Below are 25621 nucleotides of genomic sequence, written 5' to 3' on the forward strand. Positions count from 1 at the left end.
TTGGCTTTCATAATTATATTTTTCTTTTAAAGAAAAATATTAACCCATTGTCAATGCACTGTTTTTCAAAACATTTAAATAGAGGATAAAACCATTGGAAATTAATACAGAAGATATTATTCATTCTATGCATAAAAAATAAATAATATAGTTGAGACATGTGGCTTGCTTCTGTTCTTGAAGAAGTGAACAGCTTCTAAGCATTCATTTTCTCTGACCTATACAACAGCTTCTCAGTGACAAAGGGTTTAATTTAAACACATACAATATCCACCCCCAAATCTTCTGCCCACATCTACACATTTATTTATTGTGTAGGTTTTCAGGGTGACTAATTTTTTCTTAACATTGAAAGGGAAGTTGCCAAAGGCCCATAGGAAATCATTTTTCAAATGAATATAATTTGATTATAAACTCAATATAACCAGTATGGACTTGGGGGGGGATTGCTGGGGGAGGGAGATACTGGGTGGAGGGGAGTAAAGGGGAGAAAATTGGAACTATTGTAACAATATAATCAATAAAGAAAAGCTGGGGAAAAAAATAAAATAAAAAAAAACTCAATATAACCAAAGCATTTGAGTTCTCCTTTTTTGGAGTCACCTCGAGGTCCAATCCCATGGGTGTAGAAAAGAAAATTCCCTTGCTTTACATAAGTGGAGAATGCAGGCACTCTCCTTGAAAACAATGTGGAATCAATCTTAAATAAATAAGAAATTGATTGGTATTCAGGGGTAAAAGAAAATCCAAATCAGTGTGCCAAAACTTGTCTTACTTTTTAGCAGAAGGACAAAAGTTTCAATATTCTACAAAATAGTTACCATTCTTAAATGACATCTGGTGACAAATGCTTTACAGAGCTTTTAAAATTGCTGTAGGTATATTTTTAAGAGCCCAGAAATTAGCTCGTAAGAAAGAGTAGAGAGATGCAACATCAGATCAAGGAAAACACTACGAAGAACCCAATATGGTAGAATTAAAAGCTTTTTCATTTGACCTCCTGCTGCTATGTGAAAGGTATGGTTGTTCACAAGCCTGCATATCTTCCAGGATTATTACAGATAGCAGCAATTTATAATTCTATTTCAAAGCTATATAAATTTAACGAAATAAGTTAAAGTTTGTAAATGTGTCATAAGCTAATTAATTTAAATTAAATTATCCTATTAAAATATTCTCATATGGAATTTCATTTTGCTTTGTTATAATTAATGTGGCTGCTAATCAAACTCCATCTTATCCCCATATTCTGAGGACATAAAGGGCATTAAATATGGCATATATATTTGATATGGCATACATATCAACTGTCTTTTCAACCTATTGCTTATTCAATGACCTTGGCCATCTCTGCTATTGCATAGTAAACAAGCACTTGGTTCCCCACTCTAATTTTGGTCCAGTTCCAACTAAGAGGCAGTTCAAAAGGTCCTCAATGTTTATAATGAAAATTAAAACTTTCCTCACCATGCTCACCTTCACCACCTTCCTGATTTCCTGGTAGATGGTTAAGAGTGAGGAAGTAAGTACCAATTTTTCATGCTCTCCCTCTCATACTTAATTAGAATCCACTCTGATGCAGTACCTGTTGTGTTTCCTGCATAAGAAACAGTGGATGTCTAGACCATATAAGTATATCTGCCAGGTAATGATATTAAAGTGATTTGCCTACATACAGGCTAGTGTTACTATACACTGATTTAATATAAGAAGAGCTAAACCACCTTTTTCAACACTTAGTTTCTCACTAATATTTTATTTTCCTACAATTAACTGTTTTTTAAATCTATGAATTGCTATACGGCTGCAAGTTTCAATATTTTACAAAACATTATGTAATTTTCCCCAATTATTACAATTTTTTAATTTTTTCAAACTCAAACAAGTCAGTAAAAATGAGGCTCTGTATAAAAAGCACATAAATGATCAACATATAGCTGTTCTAGGCAAGCTAAATACTGTGGATTAAACTAGTAAAAGTTTAGCTTTAAGCATGTACTTTGACATTTATATAACAAAGTAGGTGTCTCCCCCCCATTTTGCATCTGAATCAATACATACCAAATTATACATCAAGAATTTGGGCTATAAATTAAAATATTAGGGATTTTTACTTTTGCCTCCTCTTAACTATTCTCTTTCTTACTTCTCCTCTGTTAACACCCTCTCCCAAATTACTTATCTTTTAACTAGTGATAACAACATTATTTAGTCCAGATCTGCAGGTAATATTTCTCAGAAGCAGGCCTGAATCATTAAAAAAAATTGCACTCAACTCTTTTATTCTGGACTACAGATTAGGTTTGTTTTTTTTTTCTGAAAAAGCTTCTGTTTTAAGATTGATTCCAATAGATTATAAATATAAGCTGAAAAAAAATATCACCCTAGAGCTTTGATGAACATGAGTTTCCTCTTTTCCCTACAGGGAATAACTCATAGAATGGGAGTGGGAGACAAGGATAAGGAGGAAATCGAACCCTGTACATTGAAAAAAGGGCCTTGATGAATATTCACTGGAATTTCAAGGCCTTTTCTCATCAAAAATTTTGAAATGTGTCCACCTAGTTCAGAGTAAAAGGAAAAACTATAGCCTATCCTTCTTAAAAATACTGTGTTTTGCACACATTCATTTATTTAAGAACATTAAAAAATGACATCCTGAAGTGCTTAAAATGTGTCTGGACATGATGTGCTACATGTATATATACACACAGGTATGCATATGCACAAGCAATGTATATATATACATATAAGCATGTAGCATTTATGATTCTGATTAAACTTGTATCTCACAGTGTACAACTACTGTACATCCAGTATGAAATGTCCTGTTTCATGGATATAAAAGGAGTCAAAAACCAAACTTCTCAGGTCTTTTAAGCCTGAACACAATCCACCCACTTCAGCCTTGAATCCAAACCCCTGACTCACTGATTGTGAATGATACCAACCACAGACAGTTTAAAGGCTCACACAAATGTCTTTGGTGTATGTGTCTATTTTTTAAGATACAAAATAATAATTATTATTATTATAATAAAAATAGCTATTTTGTGTGCTGTAGCAGTTCTTTATCGCTCACATTAAGTGCAGCTCTTAACCTCCCCCCACCCCTACCCAAAGAAAATACTTGTTAAATAAGGATTGGACAGGTCAAACACCATTGTAGTGCAAATAGTAAACGATAAAAAAAAACAACATTTACAAAATATAGAAATGTTTGGATCCAACAGATGGACAAACATATTCCTTTCAAGTATCTCTCCTTGGAGAAAATAAAAATTAATCAGGTTACTTCCAATACAAAAAAAGTCTGTTTTTGTTCTCTCTCAGGTAAACAGTTTCAAACCTATTAGGTTGCATAGTTCTAAGATCATAAGCACCTTAACGAAATATAACTTGGTATACTTTTTTCTTGATCTTTTACTCTTCTAGTCTTCTCAGATTTTTTATGTTGGCTGTTGTTCTATTTTGTTGCAAGAGTGCTTCAGAAAAAGGAAGTGTGACCACCTGAACACTATTGTTCATTTACCAGTATGTGTATGTATGTGGGTATGTAGAAATACCTCTGTGTATGTCTATGTATGTGTGTGTGGTGTGTGCATGCCTCAGGGGGAGGGCAGGATCTCAGAGTGTGGGATCTGTGGCATGTGTATATGTGGGGTGAGAGGGTTGTGGTGTGTGTGCACACACACTGATATACACAGAGAGAGGATCAGGCAGACATACCATATCGTCTGGGTAGCTGAATGGGAAAGTGCCTATAACTGGCCCTTTCAAACTCAGGGCTTTCTAGATGCTATTTGGGTTGTGCTAGCCCACATTATCTGAGACTAGACAAGTTGACTTCGAGGCTCACTCTGAAAGGGAACTGAAAAGGAGAGGATAATACTCCTGTTTAAGCAACTGATATTATTACTTTGATACCAGAAGAAATGAAGGATATTCCATTTTCCCTTTCCTTCCCAATTCCCATCTCCTTCTTTGCTTCATCTCTGAGCCCTGGATAGGGAATTTTTTCCACATCTTCTTTTATCTGTTTCAGGTTTTGCTTTTCATTTATTATTTTTTTAGTTTCTACTTTCTGGTTGTTTAACTCAGAAACATTAAACATTTCTTCACTTTGCCACTGTCCTCTCTACGAGCACCCACATTCCTCCACTATCATGTTCTGAATATCCTTCTTGATGATGTTTTGTCCATCATCATAGTACAACATGGACATGGGTCTCAACTTGGTGGGCACACAGCACGACTTGAGGTTGGAGAAGGGGCTGTAACCCCGCATGCGGTAGTGGTTGATGACCGTTGAGTGAAAGGAGAGTGATGACCCTGACGTGCCTGCTATATGGCTTGGGCATTCACCTTCGCAGTAGTTGGCATGATAGCCAGAGGGAGCAATGATCCAGTCATTCCAGCCAATGTCCTTAAAACTAACAAAGAACTGTTTCTTACAGCAGATGTTGACCTTGCCATCACACTCTAAGCCCCGCCGCCGCCGCCGATGAGGATGGTCTTCAGATTGCCGGGCCTGCAGCATGAGAAAAGGTCTATGTGATTGCTCCTTCTCCTCATCTCCTCCCATCCCTCCTTCTCCTCCAGCCCTTTTCTTCCCTTCCCCCTCCTCTTCTTTCTTTTTCCTCTTGCCCAGGAGCACAAGGCTGGCACCAGTCTCATGGCACTGCTCACAGGCAATCCGAATATCCAGGGAGCTCTTGCCCTGGTCCAGCAACCGCTGGATACTGCTGGAGACAGGAAAGATGTGCCAGGTACTCTTTCGAGCATCCACTGCCTTTTCCGATATCAACAGTTCACTCCTCTCCTCCATTAAGCCCACTGCCTCAGCCTCATCCCCTGTGTCCAAGCTGCCCTGTGAGTGCTTCTGCTGCTGAAAGAGATGGATGGTGACTTTGGTCCTGTTCCTGTTGGCCTTGGGGACTTTTAGGAAGAGCCAGACTTCTGCACGCTCCACCACTGAAAGGTCACTGCCTTCTTTGGAAATCTCAAAGTGCAGTGTCTTCCTGGCTGTGCCTGAAAATGAAACACAGCACAAGAGAGAGAAAGGACACTTGTTAGTTTATGTGTTTGTGGCTACTCACTAATTTCAGGCCACCATGGGGTCTCTGTTACAGACCATCTTGAACAGGATCAGCAAATTATGGCCCACAGACCATAAGAATGGTTTTGATATTTGTAAATGGTTGAAGAAAAATAGTATTTTTTGTGATGTGAAAATTATATAAAATTTAAACTTCAGTGCCCATAAATAAAATTCATTGGACCACAGCTATGCTTATTTCTTTATAGGTTGTCTATAGCTACTTTTGCACTTTAATATGATATTAAGTAGCTACCATAGAGACTGTCTGGACCATGAAGCTGAGTTATTTATTCTCTGGTTTTTTACAGGAAAAGTTGGTCAACTATTACTCTAGAAAGAAGATAATCTCCATCTGAGTTTGTCTAAGGGCTTAAGAGGTCTGCATCTGTTGACTAATTGCTTAGTCTCAGTTTCATGTTCTATAAAGTGGGAATGGCATAATGATGTTTGACTCATTATCTGATAGGTTTGGAAGGATCAAATGGAATAACATGAATAAAAACACACTGTAAGCTTTAACAAGCTGTGGCTATATTATTCACACATAAATATGCAAACAACTCCCACCCCTACCTCCAGACAGCCCCTAAGTCTGCATGGCACGTAGCCTCTCAGTTCCTAGTCACAAAACCTGCTTTCACTCCCTCATCTCTTCTTCCCTGGGTTAGGGTACCAGCTCTCTCTTTAATTTGCCTCTCCAGCAGGAAACCAAGCCCTTCTGCAACCATTTCTCCATGAAACAGGAACAGGAATCTTTCCCAAGAGTGGATATGACCATGTCAGTCATTCTTTACAGTCCCTTTCTGAGTTCCTATTGTCCTCAGTTTTAAACAGAAACTGCCCAGGATACTGGGCTCTGTCTGACCTGCTTCTGTCTTCATCCTCAGATCTCTTCCTGTGTCCCAACTTCTGTGATCCTGACACACAACGTTGAAGTTGTAAGCCTCCCGTGCACTCTACCACCTCCAGGCAGTGAAACCTGCTGTTCCTTCTGCCTAGAATACCCCTGCTCCCAATACACAAACCACAGTGGCTGCTCTTAATAAGGTTTTAGATTGCAGAAGGGACAACACCATTTATTCTAGAAGCCTTCCCTGACATCTCTGCCACTACTCTCCTGCTGGTCTAGTTAAGATGCTCAGGTCTGAGGTTCCTATCTATCTTGTACAGTAACATTAAGCCCAGTGTTTAGCAGAAAGTAGAAAATTACTTGATTTCTATAAATTGTGGTATCCTTAGCATTGAGTTATAGTAAGAGATCTACCTCCTACTTCTGAATTCTCCATTTTTGTCTCCTTCAAGTCAGTTATAACTGCTGCCAATAAAGGGAAAATCCCTATATCAGTGGAGCGATTGGATTCTGTAACCACTCATTTCTTGCCTAACTCTAAAATTAGAAAGTCATCTAATTTCTTCTCTTTCCACTAACAACTGTGTGTTTATTCATGGACAAGTACTGTAAGGTGCAGGTGTTCAAACTAGAACTATTTGATTGATAAAATATTTTCCTTACTTCCACTTTACCATTTGGTAGCATATGAAACATGCCCTCTTTTCATGACCACCATCTGCATGTACCTACCTATAATTGTCTGGCATATATGCATCCCATGTAAAAATTTGAGAACTGTCTTAAGTAAGTTCATCTTAGAACTTACAATTCCCTATGAGGGTCTCCCTGCCTGGATTTCCATAGCTAATGGAAATCCAGCCATACTTATCACTCCCCACCCTGAGATGTTTATGGTACTGTAAATTCTAGGCACAGTTTCAAGTTCTCTGCAGTAGGCTTTTCTGTGCATTGTGCACTGCAGATTCTGTTCTTAATTTAACACACTGCACATGGTTATTATGATAGTGGTAAATTCACTGAAGTTGGGGGCATGGAGGGCTGCATATGTATATGAAAGGTTCTCTGACACCTTTGTATAAACTTGCCAGGAGGCTGGCCTTGATGGTGGTATTGAGGGGTGTTCTTTTGACCTCACATCTCTGGCAGAAGTTGAAATAAATAATAAAGCTGGGCTTGTGATTAGATCACCGGAGGAGGAGCAGTTAGAGAGGAAAGCTGTCTTATTTTAGAAGGCATGATGACTTTTTTAAAAAAGTGAAACCAGTATTCCCCTTTGCTAAAAATTGATGGGTTTTACTTGTTTTGTTGTTGTTTTTAAGAAAGTGAAGAGAAGATTCCAGGAAGGAGAGCTTAATCATTTAAATTTAAGAAGACAATCAGTAGCTGGTTTTGAGGGGGTAGGTAGGGACCTTCCAAGACCATAGGTAAAGGCTGCCAAAGCCTCCCAAGCCTCTGAAGACTAGCCTGGAGCAGTGTGTAGGCTCCCCAACTGAGGGCATAAGCGCCCTGACAGTGGAGAATGTTTACAAGCTCCCTAATGCTCTCTCTTCTGCCTCTAAGCAGACCAGCTTCTGAAACCCTAAACTGTGTAAGGTGCCACTCTAAAAACAGATAGATAGTAGCTGCTAAATTAGGGAAGCCAGAGGGCACAAGGTTGTGTTTTGTTTTTCTAGGAACAAGTGTGAAACTATGGATAACCTGTATTGTCCCCAGGATGGGTGAGCTTGATTTCAAGTAATTCATTCCCACAGGGTCTGCTCTGCTCTGATCCATGCTTAACAGGAGTGGCTGAGGCTGAAGGTAGATGGTCCTCAGGTAAAAAGAGGGGACAGGTGGCATTGTGGACCTCCATGCATTGGCTGTTCCATAAATACATCCAGAGATGTTTACAGATGCTGGGAGGAGAGGTGGCGAGGGAGAGCTAATTTGAGATAAACCAGTGACAGCACATGCAAATTGATTAGTAGGGCCATCCAGACTGCTTATTTCCAGTAACAGCCTACAGGACAGCCCCTATTTCACATGAACAGATTTCTAATGCATGAGATTGCCCCACCCCTTCTTCACAGGGAGCTGTACTTAGAAGCAAATGATTTTGTGTTCCTGAGAGAGGATTGTACAAAGAGAGCACTCATTAGAGGGGACTCAATCTGTCAGGTGCTGTTATATTAGGATCAGAGAGTCATCATAAAATGACTTTCATCCTGGTCCTGGCAGATAATTAACTGTATGGCATCACCTCGTATTGTGGAGAGAACTGGCACTGATTTATGCGGTGGTTTCATTATCTGAGCTGAAAGACTGTTCCCTGCATTCTCATCCATTGCTTGCATGCTGTATCTCTCCCCCATATTTCTGACATTTGGATTTTCCCCTTACTAATTGACATGCTTGTCGCCTCCTTCTCTTGGTGTCCATTTCTGGAACAGCCATTTGTATATTGCATGATATTTTATCGGGAATTAAATAAAACTGAGATCCTATTTCGTGAAAATGCTGTTGCCATAATGCTCAGGAGAACAGGGGGAAGAGAGAGAGAATCAAGTCTTCTTAATGTCTACCTTATATGCAGGTACATTTTAAAAGTTCTATTGTATTCTGACTTATTAAACAGTGCATATTTTTTTCTTTTACATTTAGCTTCCATTGCAGAAGACGGTGGGGAGAATGAGACAGACTAGAAGCTGAGATGGAATTAATATTTATCAGGGCTGTAGGTTTCAGAAAGATATTACAACCCTCAAATTTCTTAAGTATGAAAAATATAACTAGCCTCTTATTATATTCCCTTTATTTGTAAATTATCTGAGAGAGATTGCAATACCGCAGTGATACTTTCAGAATGGTTCATTCTTCAAATCTCCGCTTAACAATTTGCAAAATGGAAGGAGGTTGCCTAAGGCTGAGGTGTTTAGGATCAATTACTAATCAGTTTCAGGTTTGACTTAAATATATCTCCTGCTGTAAAATCCTGAAATAGAAGCCTTCCCATGATGCTTTGTGAGCAGATACAGTATTATAGTCTCTACAGGTGCACACTGGGTTCCTACACTATTACCTGTTTAACGAGATGTAGCTGGTGGCTTTGCTAAATTTTCATTACCTACTCTGATAATATTCTTTTCATCCTCTGTGCTATTTTTTTCTTTCCTGAGGCTTGTGAGCAAGGTTTGTATCACAACCTGCTCTGCCTGAGTAATTCACTAAGGAAGTCCCACACAAACCCACGTGGGTGCTAATATTTCATCACTTAAACCTCAGTGGACATATTCCAAAGGGAAAGAAAATAAGTGGATAAAAATGGGTAGGAGAGATAGATTTCGCATCTTATAGGGAACACCTCTGAGATGTTGCCAGTGGAAGGGATTAGAAAGAGGAAAGACTGTGGAAACTGGAAGCAAAAACACCTGAAAACAGATTGTTCTTTGCTTTCAGAATTTTTCAAATGCTTGTAATAATTCAATGCCAAGGGTTAAGCAGCCAAGCCCTTCATTGTTCCCTTCTCCCATACCAGGATGCAGCTCATCCCCCAAGTCCAGCAACTCAGACTTGTAGATAGATGAGCACATGAACATTTCCAATGAAATAAGCAATACACTCAGCGTTTCACCTTTGTTTTGTTGTCCTCACTGGGGCCCTGCATAAAGTATGATGCCCTTCTACATTTGGGTAATATCTCTAATGTTAGTGTGGAAAAACCATGTTATTTATACAGGATTTAAACTCACCATGGGGCGGGGGGAGACTCAATGTAAAATATGGCTGTTACTGTAATTTCCCATTCTTCACCAAGGTTTCACTGTGCCTAGATCCATATCTGTATTCTATCACTGGTGGTAGCATACAGAGCTACCAGTTACAGCATGTGTGTTTACTGAAGCACTAACTTTGCATTTAGGCTGCTTCAAGGGGTTTCTGGATAAGGCAGCAGGTGAGGACATAAAGGTTATGCCTCCTTTCACCTACAGCAGAGAGGCTGGCCTGTAGTAGAACTGCAGGTTTTGTTATAAATTATCTTAATTGATTTTTTAGCTATTATATCTTTGCTTAGGATCTGCTATTGAATTGTACATGGTCAGCCACATTCTTGTACTTCAATTTTAAGGGCGATGAAAAAAAAAGTGTAAATATTTAGAGAGAAAGGGGTGTTAGATTCCCAAAAGAAGTAGAAAAAGTTTTTCAGGTTCAACGCACAGACTTTCAGAGACTTTTCAAAGTGTCTGAGAACGTTTACACTTTTTACTTGAGATCTAGGAACCAGTCAAGTATAAAGAATTCTGAAACACAGCTCAGAGAGCATGCTCAAGTATATTTTAGCAAAAAGGGCCAAGACAAATAAGTAGTTTCATGAAAAGGGCCTGGGGAGGTATTTCTCCCAGTTCTCCAAATATTAAAACCAAGTTTCTACCCTGACACCTCTCACCCCCACTCTAATACACCTACTTCATAGGCTCAAACCACTATTCATCTCTCACATCTTTTCTCCTCTCTCCACACTCTCAGTTTGGAAACAAACACATCATTTGAAGCTGGAGCTGTACACAATGTTCCCACAAGGCGTTAAATAAATAGCCTTTTCCTCCTTGTTTGCATTAACTTGTCATTTGTTGCTTGTGTAAAGCATTGATAAGACAGGCAAGCTAGGCAACAAAATCATGGGAAATGGAAGACAGTTTTGTAAAAGCCTAGGCAGCAGTATTAAGGGGAGATGTGTGAGCAAATTAATATTGTTGATGATTCACGGTCACATTTCTCCACACACTGTTTTGTTTGCTTCTGAAATGTATCATTCCTCTGTCTTCCACAGAGGCTGGGAAAGTCCACATGTACCCCTAGAATTCCCATTTCCTTTCCTTCTGTCTCATTGAATGTATTACAGGTAGTCATGTTCCTCCCATCCCATAAAATCTTAACTTTTCCTGGCTGAGACATAGAGGCAGAAACTGTTATTCAGTAAGATTAGGATGCTACAGACTGGGGCTTCCAGTAGGTGAAATTGTGTTTCCCTAGATTAAAAAAAGTTTTTGGAATGCGCCCCCATGTGGTTGATCATGTCCCATTATTCAGAGAAGAAAGTGTACAACACCCTTCAGTAAGGGGTATTCCCAGAAAAGTTTAGAAGACTAGAATAGAATGCTGGGAGTCAACTCCACCTTAAGATGGCTTTCTTGGGGTGGAAGATATAGTCACCTAAGCAAGCCTTCTTAGATCCCTTTTTGGGGAGTGTACATTTCTAATTCATCTTCTTTAACTAGACTCTACAAAAGAAGAGATTACTGTTGCTTTCAACAACACCTAAGCTGTGTGAGCATTTTCCAATTCTTAATGTTTTATTTGTCTTTCTTCAACAAGTGCTAGCAATTGCCAATTCAATTTCCAGAATCAGCACACAAATTTGGCAGCATATGGAGACTTAGCAATATATTGTCACTGTACATTGACTGACCAGCTATTGTCATAAATCAAAATATGATAAAATAAAATATAGCCATCAAGAAGGCCACTGACTTTAGCTCCAATGACAATCATAGTGAGAGCTGGCTTGACTCTGCTCATCCCTTCCTCCTTTCCTTTAATATGTTAAACACAAAGGAGTCTGTGCCAGCCATACAAAGAATGTAATAACCTTGGTGAGCAATCTTGGGTGGCATAAAAAAAATCACTTTTGTTTGTTGGAATAAATTTTGGAGAGCTTGAGAGTGATTCCTAGCCAATTACTTAATAACAACTCATATCAGTTTTACAAAGATGGAGCACTTTTCACCTGAGCACAACGGGACAGACTCATTTCAAAGCATTATAAGCACTTGAACTTTTGCATTCCTTCAACTGCTGTGGCCATGTCTTGCCTTTATTCAATAATCAAGGAAACTAGAAGCAAAAATTAAATATGAGGAATTTTGAAGTTGAAAGCTGCATCTATGGGTGTACATCTGTGGCATGCATGCAGGTGACACTTATTGACAGGAGTCTGAGCTATACAAAATAGTTTATAAGGAAAAGAAAAATGAATGTCCTTTGCTATTCTCCAAAAATCGTGACATTTGACATATTTTGAATTTTGTTTAAGTTGAATTATACCAAAAGCAATGACTTTTGCATATATTCACTACAATCATTCAGATGATAAATTTCTTTCCCAGGAAAATAACAGCAATGTACTCACATGGTACTCTATTTGGAGAACTGATTGTTCATATAGCAATCATTAAATCTGTGAAATCATACTAAATCAACTTGAAGTTGAGAAAACTTCTCAGATGAGAAATATAAGCAAGTGCAATAAACCTAGTCTAAGAATCCAGCAACTCACCCAAAGTCAAGTTATAAACTCAACCAGGAGTAGTTTTCCATTACAACCCTCAAACTTTAGTCAACAAATGAGTCAAATGAATCACTTTTTTTAAAAGTAGCTCAATTTCTTTCAAACTAAACACCTAAAAGAAACGTTTTTAAAAATGAAAAGATTTAATTTAATTTAGATTTAATGTAACTTATTTATGGACTTCACTGAGATGAAGTCCATAAATAAGAAAAAATATAAAAGGTCAAATTTTTTCACTGAAAAATATCCCAATGCCAAGAGAGTTGTTTGTTGCACAAGTCAGATAAGTCAGAAAGCAGGACATATTGCTACCATCAGTATATTAAAGTGGTCAAAGACATAGGTATACTTAGTCATATGATGTGGTAAAGTCAATTGAGGAGGAGTTGCAATTAAGGTCATCATGTGTGGCAACTGGTATATAAAAACATAAAGGGTCCCTTTGTGTTGGGACAGGGAGCTGACCTCTGGACTGCACAATCCATTCCCTGCACAAGACCCAAAGTCATTAAACACTTTCTTTCCTACCTTGTCACAAGGAAAGGTCAAGAAAAATTGGGTGGTAACTTGAAAACTCCAGCCTGACTTTTTCCTCAAAAAACTTCAAAACACAAAATCCTGATCCTCCTGTGCCTTGGGGCTCTATTAAGAAAGAGTTTTAAGAAAGAGTTTCACGGAAATAAAGTTAGACCTTCTTTAAAAGAAGGAAGCTCTGGTGAGAAGCTAAACTTCCCTGCCAGGAAGCTTGCAGGACAGCGGGGCTTCTCCAACAGGGGGAAGCCAGGAAACCAGCAGGCTATCTGCTCCCACAAAAGGATGCCCAAGTTTTGGAAGGTTTTCTTGAAAACAGAACATCTGAGTCAACAGGTTTTCAGGATTGGAAATTCTGAGTGTTGCCTTTATTGTTTATACTGCTGCGGCAAACTTTAAAACAGAAATTCTGGGAGTCCCTGCACATACTTTACTGGACATATGCTCTATCAAACAAAACAATGGTATTCTTTTCAAATAGACTTGCCAAGGGATGGGATTCATTAGTCTGGCATTACCATGAGAGTGACATGATATTAACATATCTGTGTGTCTGGGTGTGCATGGGCTTGTAGGCATGCAAAAGAATTTGTCACAAAACTAAATGTAACATGGCTCCAGATTTCTGCCTCCACTTTTGACAGGTATTTTCTATTCAGCAACAGGTTAGTGTGGTACTCAGCCAATGATTAGAATCTATTTATTAAAGTTCTTCCTCTTAAGGATTGAGTGAGAGTTCAGTGTAGTATCTGAGAGCACTTTGTCAAGGTTGCATTCCTTGGCAGAGAGCTCTTAGTAACTTTACAGAGAACAAAACTCTTTTCTCCTCCCCTCAGTGCAGAGAGGAAAAAGTCAATGTTTCAAAAGTAATTGCTGGGTCAATGTCAACTGTTCCCCCAAATAATTCCTTACTACTTAGCATAAGATACCTGTGCTCTTATAGAGAGAGTATCTAAAGGTAAAAATGATTGTCACTAATATATTTGCTCTGCTTCTCTGATGTGGCCCCTGACTGGACTTCTAAAGGGAAGGTTTTAAGACAATGACTTCATCTGTGCCATTCCAACCCAATCCTGCACTCCTCACCTCACCCCACCTCCAATAAAAACTTTGGATAGGATCCGAAAGCCTTCTGGGTTCCCCCAACACCCGAACATTCTTCAGCTTTCATCAGGCTGCTCAGACCTGGCTCCACAGGCAGGGCAAGAGAGCCGCTCACAGACCGGCTTCCAGCTCCAGATTGGCCGTAGAGCTTTCTCCCGGTGACCAAATGAGTTTAGGAAGTGTAAGCTAGCCATCTCCAGCCAGGACACAAGAATTCCATTTCTGTGAAGTCCTCTCCTCCTCCCCAACCTCCCCTTTGCCAGCCTACTACCATCACCAAATAACTAATGACCCTCCCAGACAGTTTACAGGGAAAGGAAGTTGCTCTTAGGACAATCAGAGAAATATATACCCCCACCCTCAGTGCCAGCACCCACCTGATTCCGCGAACGTGATGATCTCTGAGGTCTGTTCCATCAGTTCATTCATTTCTGCCCTTCTTCCGATGTCATCCTCTATCTCCACATACCCGTTCTCCCCGACTTTGCCCACATGGAGCTTTCTGATCGCATTCAGAAGTGCCGCCTTGGGCACTGGCTGGGTGACCTCGGGTCTCTTCTTCAAGTGCAACATATTTAAAATGTGTTTCTTGACGGCCTCCACCATCTCTGGCTGAGCATTGGGTACATCCTTGGGAAGGGTGGTCAGTGCACAGGACGGGCAGGCAGGGTCCACACTGCGCCCCTGGGATCCCGGGGTTGGGGAACTCCTCACTATAATCCAGCAACTCACCAACAAAAATCCTCGCAACCAAAGCAAGGGCATCCTGGCAGCAAAAGTTGTTGTGGTTGCCTTTTTAAAGGCCCTGCTTTTCCTCCCCCCTCACACACAGGTTTTTTTGTTTGGCTTGGTTTGGTTTGGTTTTTTCCTTCTCCTCTTCAGCAAATTCTCTGGAACGAAAACAAAAAGTTTTCTGTGAAGTTTTCTTTGCAGGTTCCTTCTCTGAATGCAGTCAGTGCTGTAGGTTTGTGGCTGTCAGGGAGGAGAGTTCTGACTGTCTCCGAGTAAGAGAAGGAGGGAGGGAGGGAGGGAGGGAGACAGGAGGGAGGGAGACACAGGGTGGGGGGGAGACAGAGACAGAGAGAGAATGGGAGGGAGGGAGAGACAGGGAGAGCGGAGAGAGGGGGACAGAAAAGAGAGGGAGAGAAGGGGGTAAGGAGAGAGAGGGAGGGAGGAATGGAGAGAGAGAGGAGAGAGGGAAAAGGAGAGAGTGAGAGAGAGAGAGAGAGAGAGAGAGAGAGAGAGAGAGAGAGAGAGAAAACGATTGGCCCTAAGTGAGTGAGTGAATGGGAGAGGGAGGGAGTTTGTGAGTAAAGGCTGTGATTAGGAAGGGGAGGGACAGCCTGCTTTCTGACAGGCTGCTTTCCTTCTGCTCACTGCTCCCTCACACACACCTCTCTTCAAATAGCACCATTCTCGGGAGTTCTACTTTCCTTTCTGAAAGAAATTCTTCCAATTTTGTTCTACTTCTTTTTTTTTCTTTGCCCAATCCCATTGCTTCACCTTCTTCCTCTTTTGGAGGGGAAAGAATACCCCAAGTAAATCTGCTCTCTCAATCAGCAGGGATGACTTAATTGAACAATCTGTCCCCACCACCCCTCCACTCTCCGAGCCACAGCTCTTAAGTAACTCAAAGCCCACCAGCCTGTGAGGTGGACCGCAGAGTGCCTGAGGTGAAGGAACTGGTAGGGAAGATCAGGAAGATGGGCAGGGGGACCTAAGGGCTGTAGGGGCCAGTCAATTGCTCTGGCAAAAGGGAATACTGGAAATCTACCAGTTCCCCATTCATTTATATTTAAATGTTCAGGATTTTCAGCACTGGCAGGTGATCTGAGGGGAGGGCAACAGAACTTTTGTTTGAGGTCGTATAACACACTCTTTTCCCACCTGCAAAATGCCACTGAGCACTGAAAGATCCGCAAGCAGGCAGGCAGGCAGGCAGCCTTTTTACATGTTCCTCTCCTTAGGAGCCACCCCCTTCTGCACTGAAAACACACACGCACACACACTCAGATTTAGGAATTACAGCCTACCACCACTTACCCTGACTTTACAGATAAAATTCAAAATTCACTTGGCCTTTCCCACATTATTTTATACAAACAGTGTGCTCCTACAACTTGAATTACTGGTCCTGTGGGGAAAGAATCTCTAAACTACATTGGGAAATTATTTTCTTTGTCTTCATCTTTTTTTTTTTTTTTTAGCCTGCCCCTACTCCATCCTGCCCCCCTTGATGGCTTATTTTTCTCTTGAAGGAACAGCAGTGATGAAATCATCATGGATTTCAGTGTTCACAGTAAAAGAAAAATGTGAATTTTTAAACAATGCCTCTCTGAGGTTTTTTTTTTTTTTTTTTATTCTCCTCCCTGTACCCCCACCCCCTTTTTCATTTTCTGTCTTAATGCTTTTATCTTGCAGAAGTATCTTTAAGAGGTCCATCTGTTAAAGCTTTCCTTCCCTCTGGGTTTCTTTCCCACACATAAGCCCTCTCAGTTTCTGTAGATACAGTCAGCTTATATCTGACACCTAGTGTATTCAGAGCATTATAGTCAAGAAAGTCAATTTGGGAAGGGGGGAAGAATGTTAATAAGTGTCATTATTATGAGCATAAACTCTGAGGGAAGGGGAGGAGGGTGAGAAAGTTGTGACACTAAGTTAAAATTACAGTTTGCACAGGTACCAATGTTTTTCTGAATTGAATACACTGTCCCCCTTTCCCAAAACAACTACTCGTAAGACTTTCTGTGTTATAAGCCATTTATCACCTTTGGGGTTTCACCTCCAGGAACATCAATTACTCTGCTGTTATTGTTAAGACTTTGACAACATTCCCTAAAAAGTCTAATTTTTTTAGTAGGAGATGACAAAAGAAAATGAGGAAGGGGGTATTTGCACTATAATTATTTAATAAAATGCCTTTGAAACCTAACGTTTAATGTAATCTAGCTACTTGGCATCAGAGATAGAGTATCCAAAGCAGTTTGTAGTCCAATTAAGTTTTACAAGTAAACTCCAAACAACTCAAATCCTAATATTAGTATTTAGATATGTGCAATTTATCCGCATGCTGATGCTCTGTATTTGTGTTCCCTAAATTTGCTGTTTATGAATGCAGCTCTTAACAAATAGCTTCCTCTTTGCCATGTGCACTCATATATATGTGCTGAATAGGTTGCATAAACACACACTCTATTTGCATGTTGCACTATCAAATGCTGTTTCAAGCTGCTTGAATATTTTTTTAAAGGTACAAATCATAATGTGCATTGAAGTGCCAATCAGCTGTAAAATTCCTTCTAATCATTCTGACTATGGATATGTAAATAGCTAACAAGTAAGTTAAAAAGCATTACCTTTCCGGTGCTCTCTCTTTCACTAGCAGCCTTTTGTATCTTGTAGTTACAGCTGTCTGAGTTCCTCTTCATGGTATTGGCTCTGTGAAGTTTTATACTGCACTACTTACTTGTATACTTGGTACCACTTAAACAGGAGGGCTGGGGCTTTGTTTAGGATTGGTTAGAATCAGCATGACATCAGCAGATGACTAGTTTTTCCAGTGTGAGACATATTTCATAATAATTGTCTAATGGAAAGTCTTTCTTAGCTGCTGTGACACTACTGGGTGATCACTGAGCCAGTAAACCTCCGGCTGACTAGACTACCTTTTAGAAAACTGGAATCTCATTCAGTGTCAACTTCCAACTTTTCTTTTACTATTTGCGCAAACACACACTTCTCATGATATTCAGGTTTAGTTTTATGTCTTCACATAAAGTATCTGTTACTTTATGAAGTTGCCTCTATTTACAAAGCATTTTATTAGTTCTTACAGGCAAGAAAATTCACAGTACTGTTTATAGGTATTCTAATTTTACTTTTTAAAATAAAATATTCTATTAATAAAAAATTATATATATATATACGTATATATATATATAATGATGGTCTACCCTCCCCAGATTTATATTATTTTACATCTTGAAATTAAATGCCTGCTTCATAAGTCATTTATCATCAGGAACTTTGGAAATAGTCATGCTCTACAAGTGAATATTATAAGTATTCAGATTTTTAGAATTCCCCCTTCTTCAAAAAAAATTTCATACATCATTCTTCTTTATTAGATCTTGAAGTCCTACAATTTCTAAATTGTTATAAACATAAAATAAGATTAATGAAAAGAAGTGACCATTCCTTCAAATAGGGGTTAAGTTGGTCAGAATTTTCTTTGGGGGGAGGGGGAGGTATTAGCAAGTTGAAAATAACACAGGAGGAAGGAATTCTCAGACAAGGATGGTGGAGAAGGATAGATTGAAGTATAGCTGAAGCATAAACTGGGTCCTTGTGACAAGTTGACTAAAATGTGCAAAATTGGGAGCTAATGAAAGCCATATGACCAGATATGTTGTTTTGTATGCAGAATTTAACATGCATAAAATAAACTTTCCACTATGCCCACAAGCAAAATATAGAGGCTCTGGCTTCCTGATGTGTAGTTTAAGCTGGTTCCTTTAGGACACCAGAAGCTCTCTGTGTAAGAGGGTCTTCCTTGACCAAATACAGAGAAAATGTGGATGCTGAACTCTGTACAGAGGAAAGAAAGTATTCTAAGAAATGCATATGCAGAAATAAAGTCAGAAATTAAATCATTATGTTGAGAGGAACAGGAAATGTGAGAAGGAAAAATACAAACAGGATCAGTATTGGTTAACTCCACACTTGACCATCAGTTTAGAATTGGAGGGACTTAACCTCTTCATAAGAAAGGAACTTCCCCACCCTATTTGATGAACCCCTCAAGGAGAGCAATGGCCTGCAAGGCACCTAAACTCACCTCCTCCCCCATGCCTGAATCTTGGTGTCTTGGAGATACCATCATGTTTATGAGTTTGGGGCATACAACGAACCTGGATGAGACCCCAGTCCCATTGTATACTAACCATGTAGCTCAAACCCCAGTGTTCTCATCCATAAAGTGGGATCCATTTCAGAAATGCTTTTCTAAATATTTGTATCACAGGAATCTACAGCGCCCTGACTAGAGAAGGCACACTACATGTGTGACTCAGACCCAGTATGCCATCAGATACCCAAATGTCAGATTAGCCCACCAGCTGTTATGTAATTCTCTACTTGAGCCCCCAGCCTCAGACCTGAGACACACGGGAAAGTACTCCTCACTCAGTGGAAATGAAGGTGGAGGTGGCAGAGGAGGCAGGCTTGTTAAAATAACTGCTCTCGAATACTCTGGACTGGGAGTGTTCTTTCTCCTTCCAAACACCAGGGTCCAGGGGTAAACTGCTCAGCCTAGTTTCTGCCAAGCATCTCTTCCTTCCTCGTTTTGGTTTCTCTTTCACTTCCTGCCTACTCCGCGAGCAGTTCCACACCCCGGCCCTGCGGCCTGCTGCTTTGCTGCTACCGTACCTTGAGCAACACCTGCTGGCAGCTCCCTGGGATCACGCCGGAACGCGACCTCCTAGCTGCGCGAAGTGGCCGCCTCTATTTTTTACCCGGAGCACCAGAAAGGGCAAGTTCTTTTCAGAGCAGCTCTTGATTTTTGCCCCCTTTTGGCAGCTAAAGAATTCAGAGTGGAAAAAAAAATCACTGTTCAGTGAGTGCAGCGGGGAATTTCTGAACCAGCCTTCATTGCCAGGGCCGAAAGCAAAGCCAGTGTCAGGGACCAGGATGGGGACCTGCGAGCTGGGGGTTGGGCAGACAGAGAGACGCGCCAAGGGTGTTGACGTCCCAGGTGGAGTTGGGCCCTACCAGCAATTGCGCTAGACTGCGAATTGCTGCCATAGCGTTTCCCACCTAGTGCAGCCGGCCAGATTGGCCACTTCACAAAGCGCCCAACTCCTCGCTGGAGCATTTGCAGGGCTCTGTTCTCTGCTAGAGGAACTGCCCCTGGAAATCCCGGCTGAGCAGCTTGCTGCGACAAGGAACTGAGAGGGAAACTATGGTACCTTATTTTACTGTAATTGCAAAAGGCATGATGTGCCAGAGATTTATATTTAGAAGTTGTATGTTTCTACTTTTATGTAAATGGAGCAATTAGGGCCTGTCTTGCTGCTGCTAACTCCAGGGCTTGTGCCTTGCTGGGGAACTGGTGTTTTCCATCACAATTAGAGAACTGGTCAAAAACAAAGTTCGTTTAAGGATAAGAGCTCAGTGGTGCAATGAGGGAAGAGACCAGTGTCCCTGTTCCTCCCTGTGGCCTATGATGACACACATCTTAGGGCACCGCTAACCTGTAGTGGTGTTTACTCTTGGCAGCAGCTGTCCCCATATGAAGTTAGCATAGAACAAGAAGCAAGAATGTTCGTTTTTCTTCTCAAGCAAACCATATGTCCTTTGACTTCCATCAGTGCAATTAATTTGTCTCTTTGCTCACTACTCCTGGAACAAGGAAACAGCCCTGAAAAGAGGGCTACATTTCATGGCTCTGTTATTTTAGCTGTTTAACTGCATTGCTATTAGTCAGTGAAAAATACACGTCAGGAGATGTGAACATCCCTAGTAGGTGCCTGGGAAGTTGTCCTTTGATTCAGCTGAAATGGCACAAGGCTGGGGGTTCAAAGCACAGACTAGGCTGCTGACAACTCAGGGTGTTTTAGTTCCTTCCTATGAAAAATCTGTTTACAAAAACGCATGATTTCTGGTTCATGCTGTCTGGGAAACAGAACATGAAACGTGACTATGGAGAGAAATCAAAAGGAATCAAGTTGTTCACAGCAGTTGATGTGTCATTCTGGGCTCAAGGAAGGAAAACCTTGCCTAGGTGGGGAGTGGTGACTCCCTCAAGGGGAAGCTCAGAATCCAGAAAACGTGCTCAGAATTGGAGTGATATTTGATGCAGGGAGATTTGGGGAGTTTCATCAAATGGTTTAGGTTGAATATGGGATTGGCAAATGCCACCTGTTTCCTGGGCAGTCTGCTACATATTAGGTAGAGATTTGGGGCAAAGAAGGGTCAGTATTTCACATTCAAGATTGAACTGGAAAGCTGTTTGCTTTCAAGTTAAATCAATGAATGAAGAGAGAGAGAGAGAGAGAGAGAGAGAGAGAGAGAGAGAGAGAGAGAGAGAGAGAGAGAGACTTATTTATCAAAATTCCTCCAGAATTCAGTAGGAAGCAAGAGTCAGAATAGTTAATCCAAAATTTTCTCCTAACCTCTCATTTCTCTGAGAATCACTGGGATATTCCACAAGGCCTCATGCTATATATGAGTGCTCTGTGTTCAGAGAATTTGGAAATGCTTTGTCTGAACAGAGGGAACCCAGATGCTAGAACTAAATGATTAATGAAAGATAAAAATGTACATTTTAATCCTTTAGTCCAGAGCAATGGTTCTCAATGGAGGTGATTTTGCTTCCCAGGAAATATTCAACAATGTCTGAAGACATTTTTGCTTGGCATAATGAGATGGGGAGGTGCTTCTAGGACCTAATGGGCAGAGACCAGGGATGATGCTAAATATCTATAATGCATAGAATGGCCTGCACAACAGAGAAATTATTTGGCCAAATATTATGTGTCCCAGAGTTAAGGACCCATGAGTTAGAGTCACTATATTGAAGTTTCACATAATTCCTTTCACATCCATGGCCCAAAGGGCCTTGCCAACTCTGAAAAATGATAATTCAAGTGATTCTACCTCCTTCTGTGTCTCATGCTTCCTGATTAATGAAGACCAACACCACACAGTAGATACTGACCGAGTAAGGGTACCTTTTTGGCAATGTTGTTGTTTTCCCAACCAACTCTCCAGTGTGGTCTTTGAACTTCCTGCTAGCTTTGTGATCTAATGAAAAGGAGAATCTTAGTGACCAACAACAAAATGAGATGAACTGGCCAACACCTGAATTGTTAGGAAGCAACAGATTTATGGAAAAGAGTAAGTGAATGAGGAATTGAATTATTCATTTTAGCAATTCAGTATCAGATAAATCCGTGCAATACAGAATTCCCTGAAGTAAAATTCACAAAAGTGAGATTACCATGCCTTTCTCTCAGAGCAAATAAATATAATACAGCTTGATTTTATTTGTTCAATACGTTAGGGGAATTACACACAATATCCAAAGAGATAACACAAGAGTGATTTGCTAAATCCTAATGCATTTTCCAAGCAAGATTATATTTTTTAAACTTCCTCTTTAAAAGGAAGTTGTATGACTGTTGAAGGAAGGCCAATCCCCTTCAGGTGTTGCTCTCCTGTGATCCTTAGGGAGCTATTATGAAGGATCCCATATCACAGATAATAATAATAATAATCAACAAATGTTGGTGAGATACACAAAAGGGAATTTGTCTGGCTCAAACTAGCTTGGATGTGAAATGCCATTCCCTGAATGATGAGGCCAACTTCCCTGACTCACCACTTAGTCCCTGAGTGACTTGGATCATCCATAAGGAGAGGGTCAGTCAGAGACTGTTACAAGATGAAGAGAGCCATAAGGGGGAATGTGTTAGACACTCCAGCACCATCTCATCAACTCTAATGTGTGAATCAGTCTCCTCAGGTAACTGGTCATTTTGGAACCAAACACCTCAATCAACTTCCAAATGATTCAGGAACACCTGGATTTCTTCCCAATTACTGACTATTTAGTACTTGTGAAAATCTCTATATAGAGAGAAGTAAAGATGTTATAAAGAACATATGTTGAAAAAATACTAACTCAAATGAATAATTATGTCCTCAAAGTTTTTCCTGACCAACACATATTTTGAAATTGATTATCATAGCTTAGTTCTAATCCAATCAGAAAACATCTGCCACAGTAGTTGGTCTTCCTCTTGCTACAAAATATTATAAGAAGTAATCAAAAAAGAACATATAACAGCTATTGTAAGCATTTTTCTCACCTGGTTCCCCTTGGGGAATAAGTTCCATGTTGCTGACTTGAGGTATAGAGATTTAGCATCTACATTCCTTTGGACCTAGATAAGAGTAGAAATCCAGTTTTGCCTATCCACAAAGACATCCCACAACTGTTCCCAAATTGTAGCTTTAGAGGGAAAGGTAGAACAGGCCAGCAGCAGTCCTGTGTGTATTTTTGTTTTTTATCAGTGAATTGCTGCCTACCTCATGTGCTGATAGAATTCAAAGTTTCTGCCCTCTGTAGAAGCACCTCCGAAGCATGTCCAGACCCACACCACAGAGTGCCGTTGTTCCATGCTGTGTATATTCATATATACTGACAGTGTGCTCTGGCATTGGCTCAACATGGTTAGTAAATATTTCCAGGTGCCCCACTCTAATTTTAGGAAGGTCAAGTCTACAAAGGTAAAATAGCAAGCAGGATTTCTGTTAGTTTTTATTAGCTTGAAAAGTGAACTAATTAAGCACAATATTCTAAGTGTTTAACTAGAACCACTGAATTCTAAAACTAGTCTTGAACTTTCAAAAAATAACTTATGGCCACAGTCCCTTTTATTAATACTCACTGACTTCCTTTTTAAAAATGAGATAGAATGATTAATGAAGAGTCATTCCATTAGGAGGAAAAAGCTTCAGAAAACCTCTCTTCCAAAAACCAGGGGTTAATTTGTGATGACTGAATAAAGAGCAGCAGAAAGCTAATCATGTAATTTTAGTCCATTCCAACATCATTTAACTATAAAATAAATTAGAATAATTAAAATGGTGCTCCCTGTAAAAATGAATTCACTCAATAAATTCCACAAATTTCAAGGAGCTTTTGTTTTATTAGATGCTGTTAGCTTCATGTTAGTCACAGGGAAAAAAATACCCACATATACACGCACAACTAAATGTAGTCAGTTTGCTCAGCTGCTGCTGATGTCACTGCTGCCCACTAGGAGTGAGTTACTGTAATAATCTCCCTTTTATTAATCATAGACTGGAGGAAGCAGAAAGTGGGTGACATCATTAGTCAAAGGACTGGCTAACTCATGCCCCAATTTATTCAGTTTTATTATAACATTTTTCAAGTGTCATATGAAAGCTATTACCATTTCACACTTTTCCCCACTGAGCAATCATCTCTGACCTTCAATCCAAATTCTCACAGAAAAGTTTAGTTTTCAGATGAAGGCATACAAAGGCCAAATCTCACCAAGGGTCATTGTCCTCAAGGCAGCAGGTTTTCCACAGAACTTGAGATGGAGGCAGGCTTTATAATCACAGCAACCCAAATGACTCCTGGTTTACTCTGGCCCTGCTGACATCTTACTAAAGAGGACAATCTGTCATGAACACTGTGAATAATATGAGTGGACACAGCTACCTCTGGCCTCATGGTTACCAAGGGCACAGGCTCTGAACTCCAGGGGTCTAAATTATGAAGAAGTCCATTTAAAGATGTGCTTAAAGGTAGTGGTTAAGTGTGTGATTCTGCAGCTGGACAGCCTGGGTTAAAATTCAACATTTACCACTTTTATGTATCTGATAGATAGATGAGAAAGTAGCATCTTCATAACACTGGGGAACACAATTTTCATTGAGTTAGATCTGACACTTGTTTTAGACTAACTTTTGGCGTCTGACCCAAAAATGACTCCAGATTTTCTCTATCACGTCAACTTTTTAAGGTACCCTCACTTTGTCCCAAAAATCATACAAAATGTACATACAAAGGAAAATAAAGAAAAAAATTACCTGAATATACTGTTTATTTAGAGTTATTTTATTCATATAAAGGCTACATATTGTTACTGTAAGTCAAATTGTGTAAAAAAAGTAAAGTTCTTCTACCAAACATACATATTAAGGTATTTTATCTTTTCAAATGACAGGCTAGGAAATGCCAAAATGAGATACTTGAAACAGTCTCCTTCAATTGGCAAAGCTTTAACAAATTGCTTCATGAGACTCAGTTTCTTGTACAGAGGGGGGAATATAATGTCCTTTCTATCAGTAAGTGGCTCATGTAGAATGTTTGGATCACCAGGTTTGAGGTCAGATCTTGGAGACCAATTCGACTCCACGCAATGCTTCTCATGAGCTCTGCTGTCCCACATATACAGAAAAGAGGGATACTTGGTGTATTCGCATTGCTGACCAAGACGGAAGCAGACCATTTGAAGGTCAACACAGATTAACCAATTGTGCTTGTGATATTGCAACAGATCAATGACTCTCTTCATATTCTTAACAAAAACAAACTGAATGGCCAACTGGGAATGCACCAAATAAACTGCCATTGTGAAGAAGGACACATTTCAAACTCTGCTTTGGGCTATAGATGAACAGTCACCATTCAGTTGCATTATAGATTGGAATTCCCAATTCCTCAATTGAACCATGTATGTTATGGCAATACTGCAGAAATGCACTTTGTCTAGATCAAAAGTAGGATACCTTCACAAGTTTTTCAAGCAAGTTTTTCTCATGCAGTCTTGATGCTAGGAGTTCTGAAGCCTTTTTGGATAGTCCCAAATCTCATGCTGAATCATTCAACTCATGCTGATCAAATTCCTTATGAACTGAGTCATCTTCAATTTCAAAATCTTCATTGTTATTGTCACTTAGTTCTTTACCATACTCCTGTTTTTCGAAAGAGGGTAGTTCAATGAAAACTGGCACTAGGATTTCAGCTGAATGAGGCACTGGGTGTATAGCTGACAGTAGACTAGAATACTCTATTTTACATTTATTTTTCTGGTTATATCCTGACGTTTTCACTATACAAAAGTAACAGTCACTTGAATGATCTCTGGGCTCTCACCAAACCATAGGT

The 25621-nt window shown here is 40.0% G+C and overlaps 1 protein-coding gene and 1 long non-coding RNA gene across 2 annotated transcripts in view; one reads left to right on the plus strand and one right to left on the minus strand.

Moving 5' to 3' along the window:
• Window positions 1-4047: 4047 nt before the first annotated feature.
• On the minus strand, window positions 4048-14679 carry INHBA (inhibin subunit beta A). Its single transcript, XM_090286758.1, has 2 exons — window positions 14292-14679; window positions 4048-5031 (listed from the first exon to the last, which is right to left on the minus strand). The coding sequence occupies exons 1-2, from the start codon at window positions 14677-14679 to the stop codon at window positions 4139-4141; spliced, it is 1281 nt and encodes a 426-aa protein (XP_090142884.1). The 3' UTR covers window positions 4048-4138.
• Window positions 8378-25621, plus strand: part of LOC150001838 (uncharacterized) — a 31877-nt gene continuing 14633 nt past the window's right edge. Inside the window, exon 1 of the long non-coding RNA XR_016512953.1 lies at window positions 8378-8526. This is a non-coding gene — a long non-coding RNA (uncharacterized LOC150001838). The remainder of the gene's footprint in view (window positions 8527-25621) is intronic.

This window comes from Furipterus horrens, unplaced genomic scaffold, assembly GCF_987537825.1.
Source record: "Furipterus horrens unplaced genomic scaffold, mFurHor1.1.pri manual_scaffold_9, whole genome shotgun sequence".
Classification (NCBI taxonomy): Eukaryota; Metazoa; Chordata; class Mammalia; order Chiroptera; family Furipteridae; genus Furipterus; species Furipterus horrens.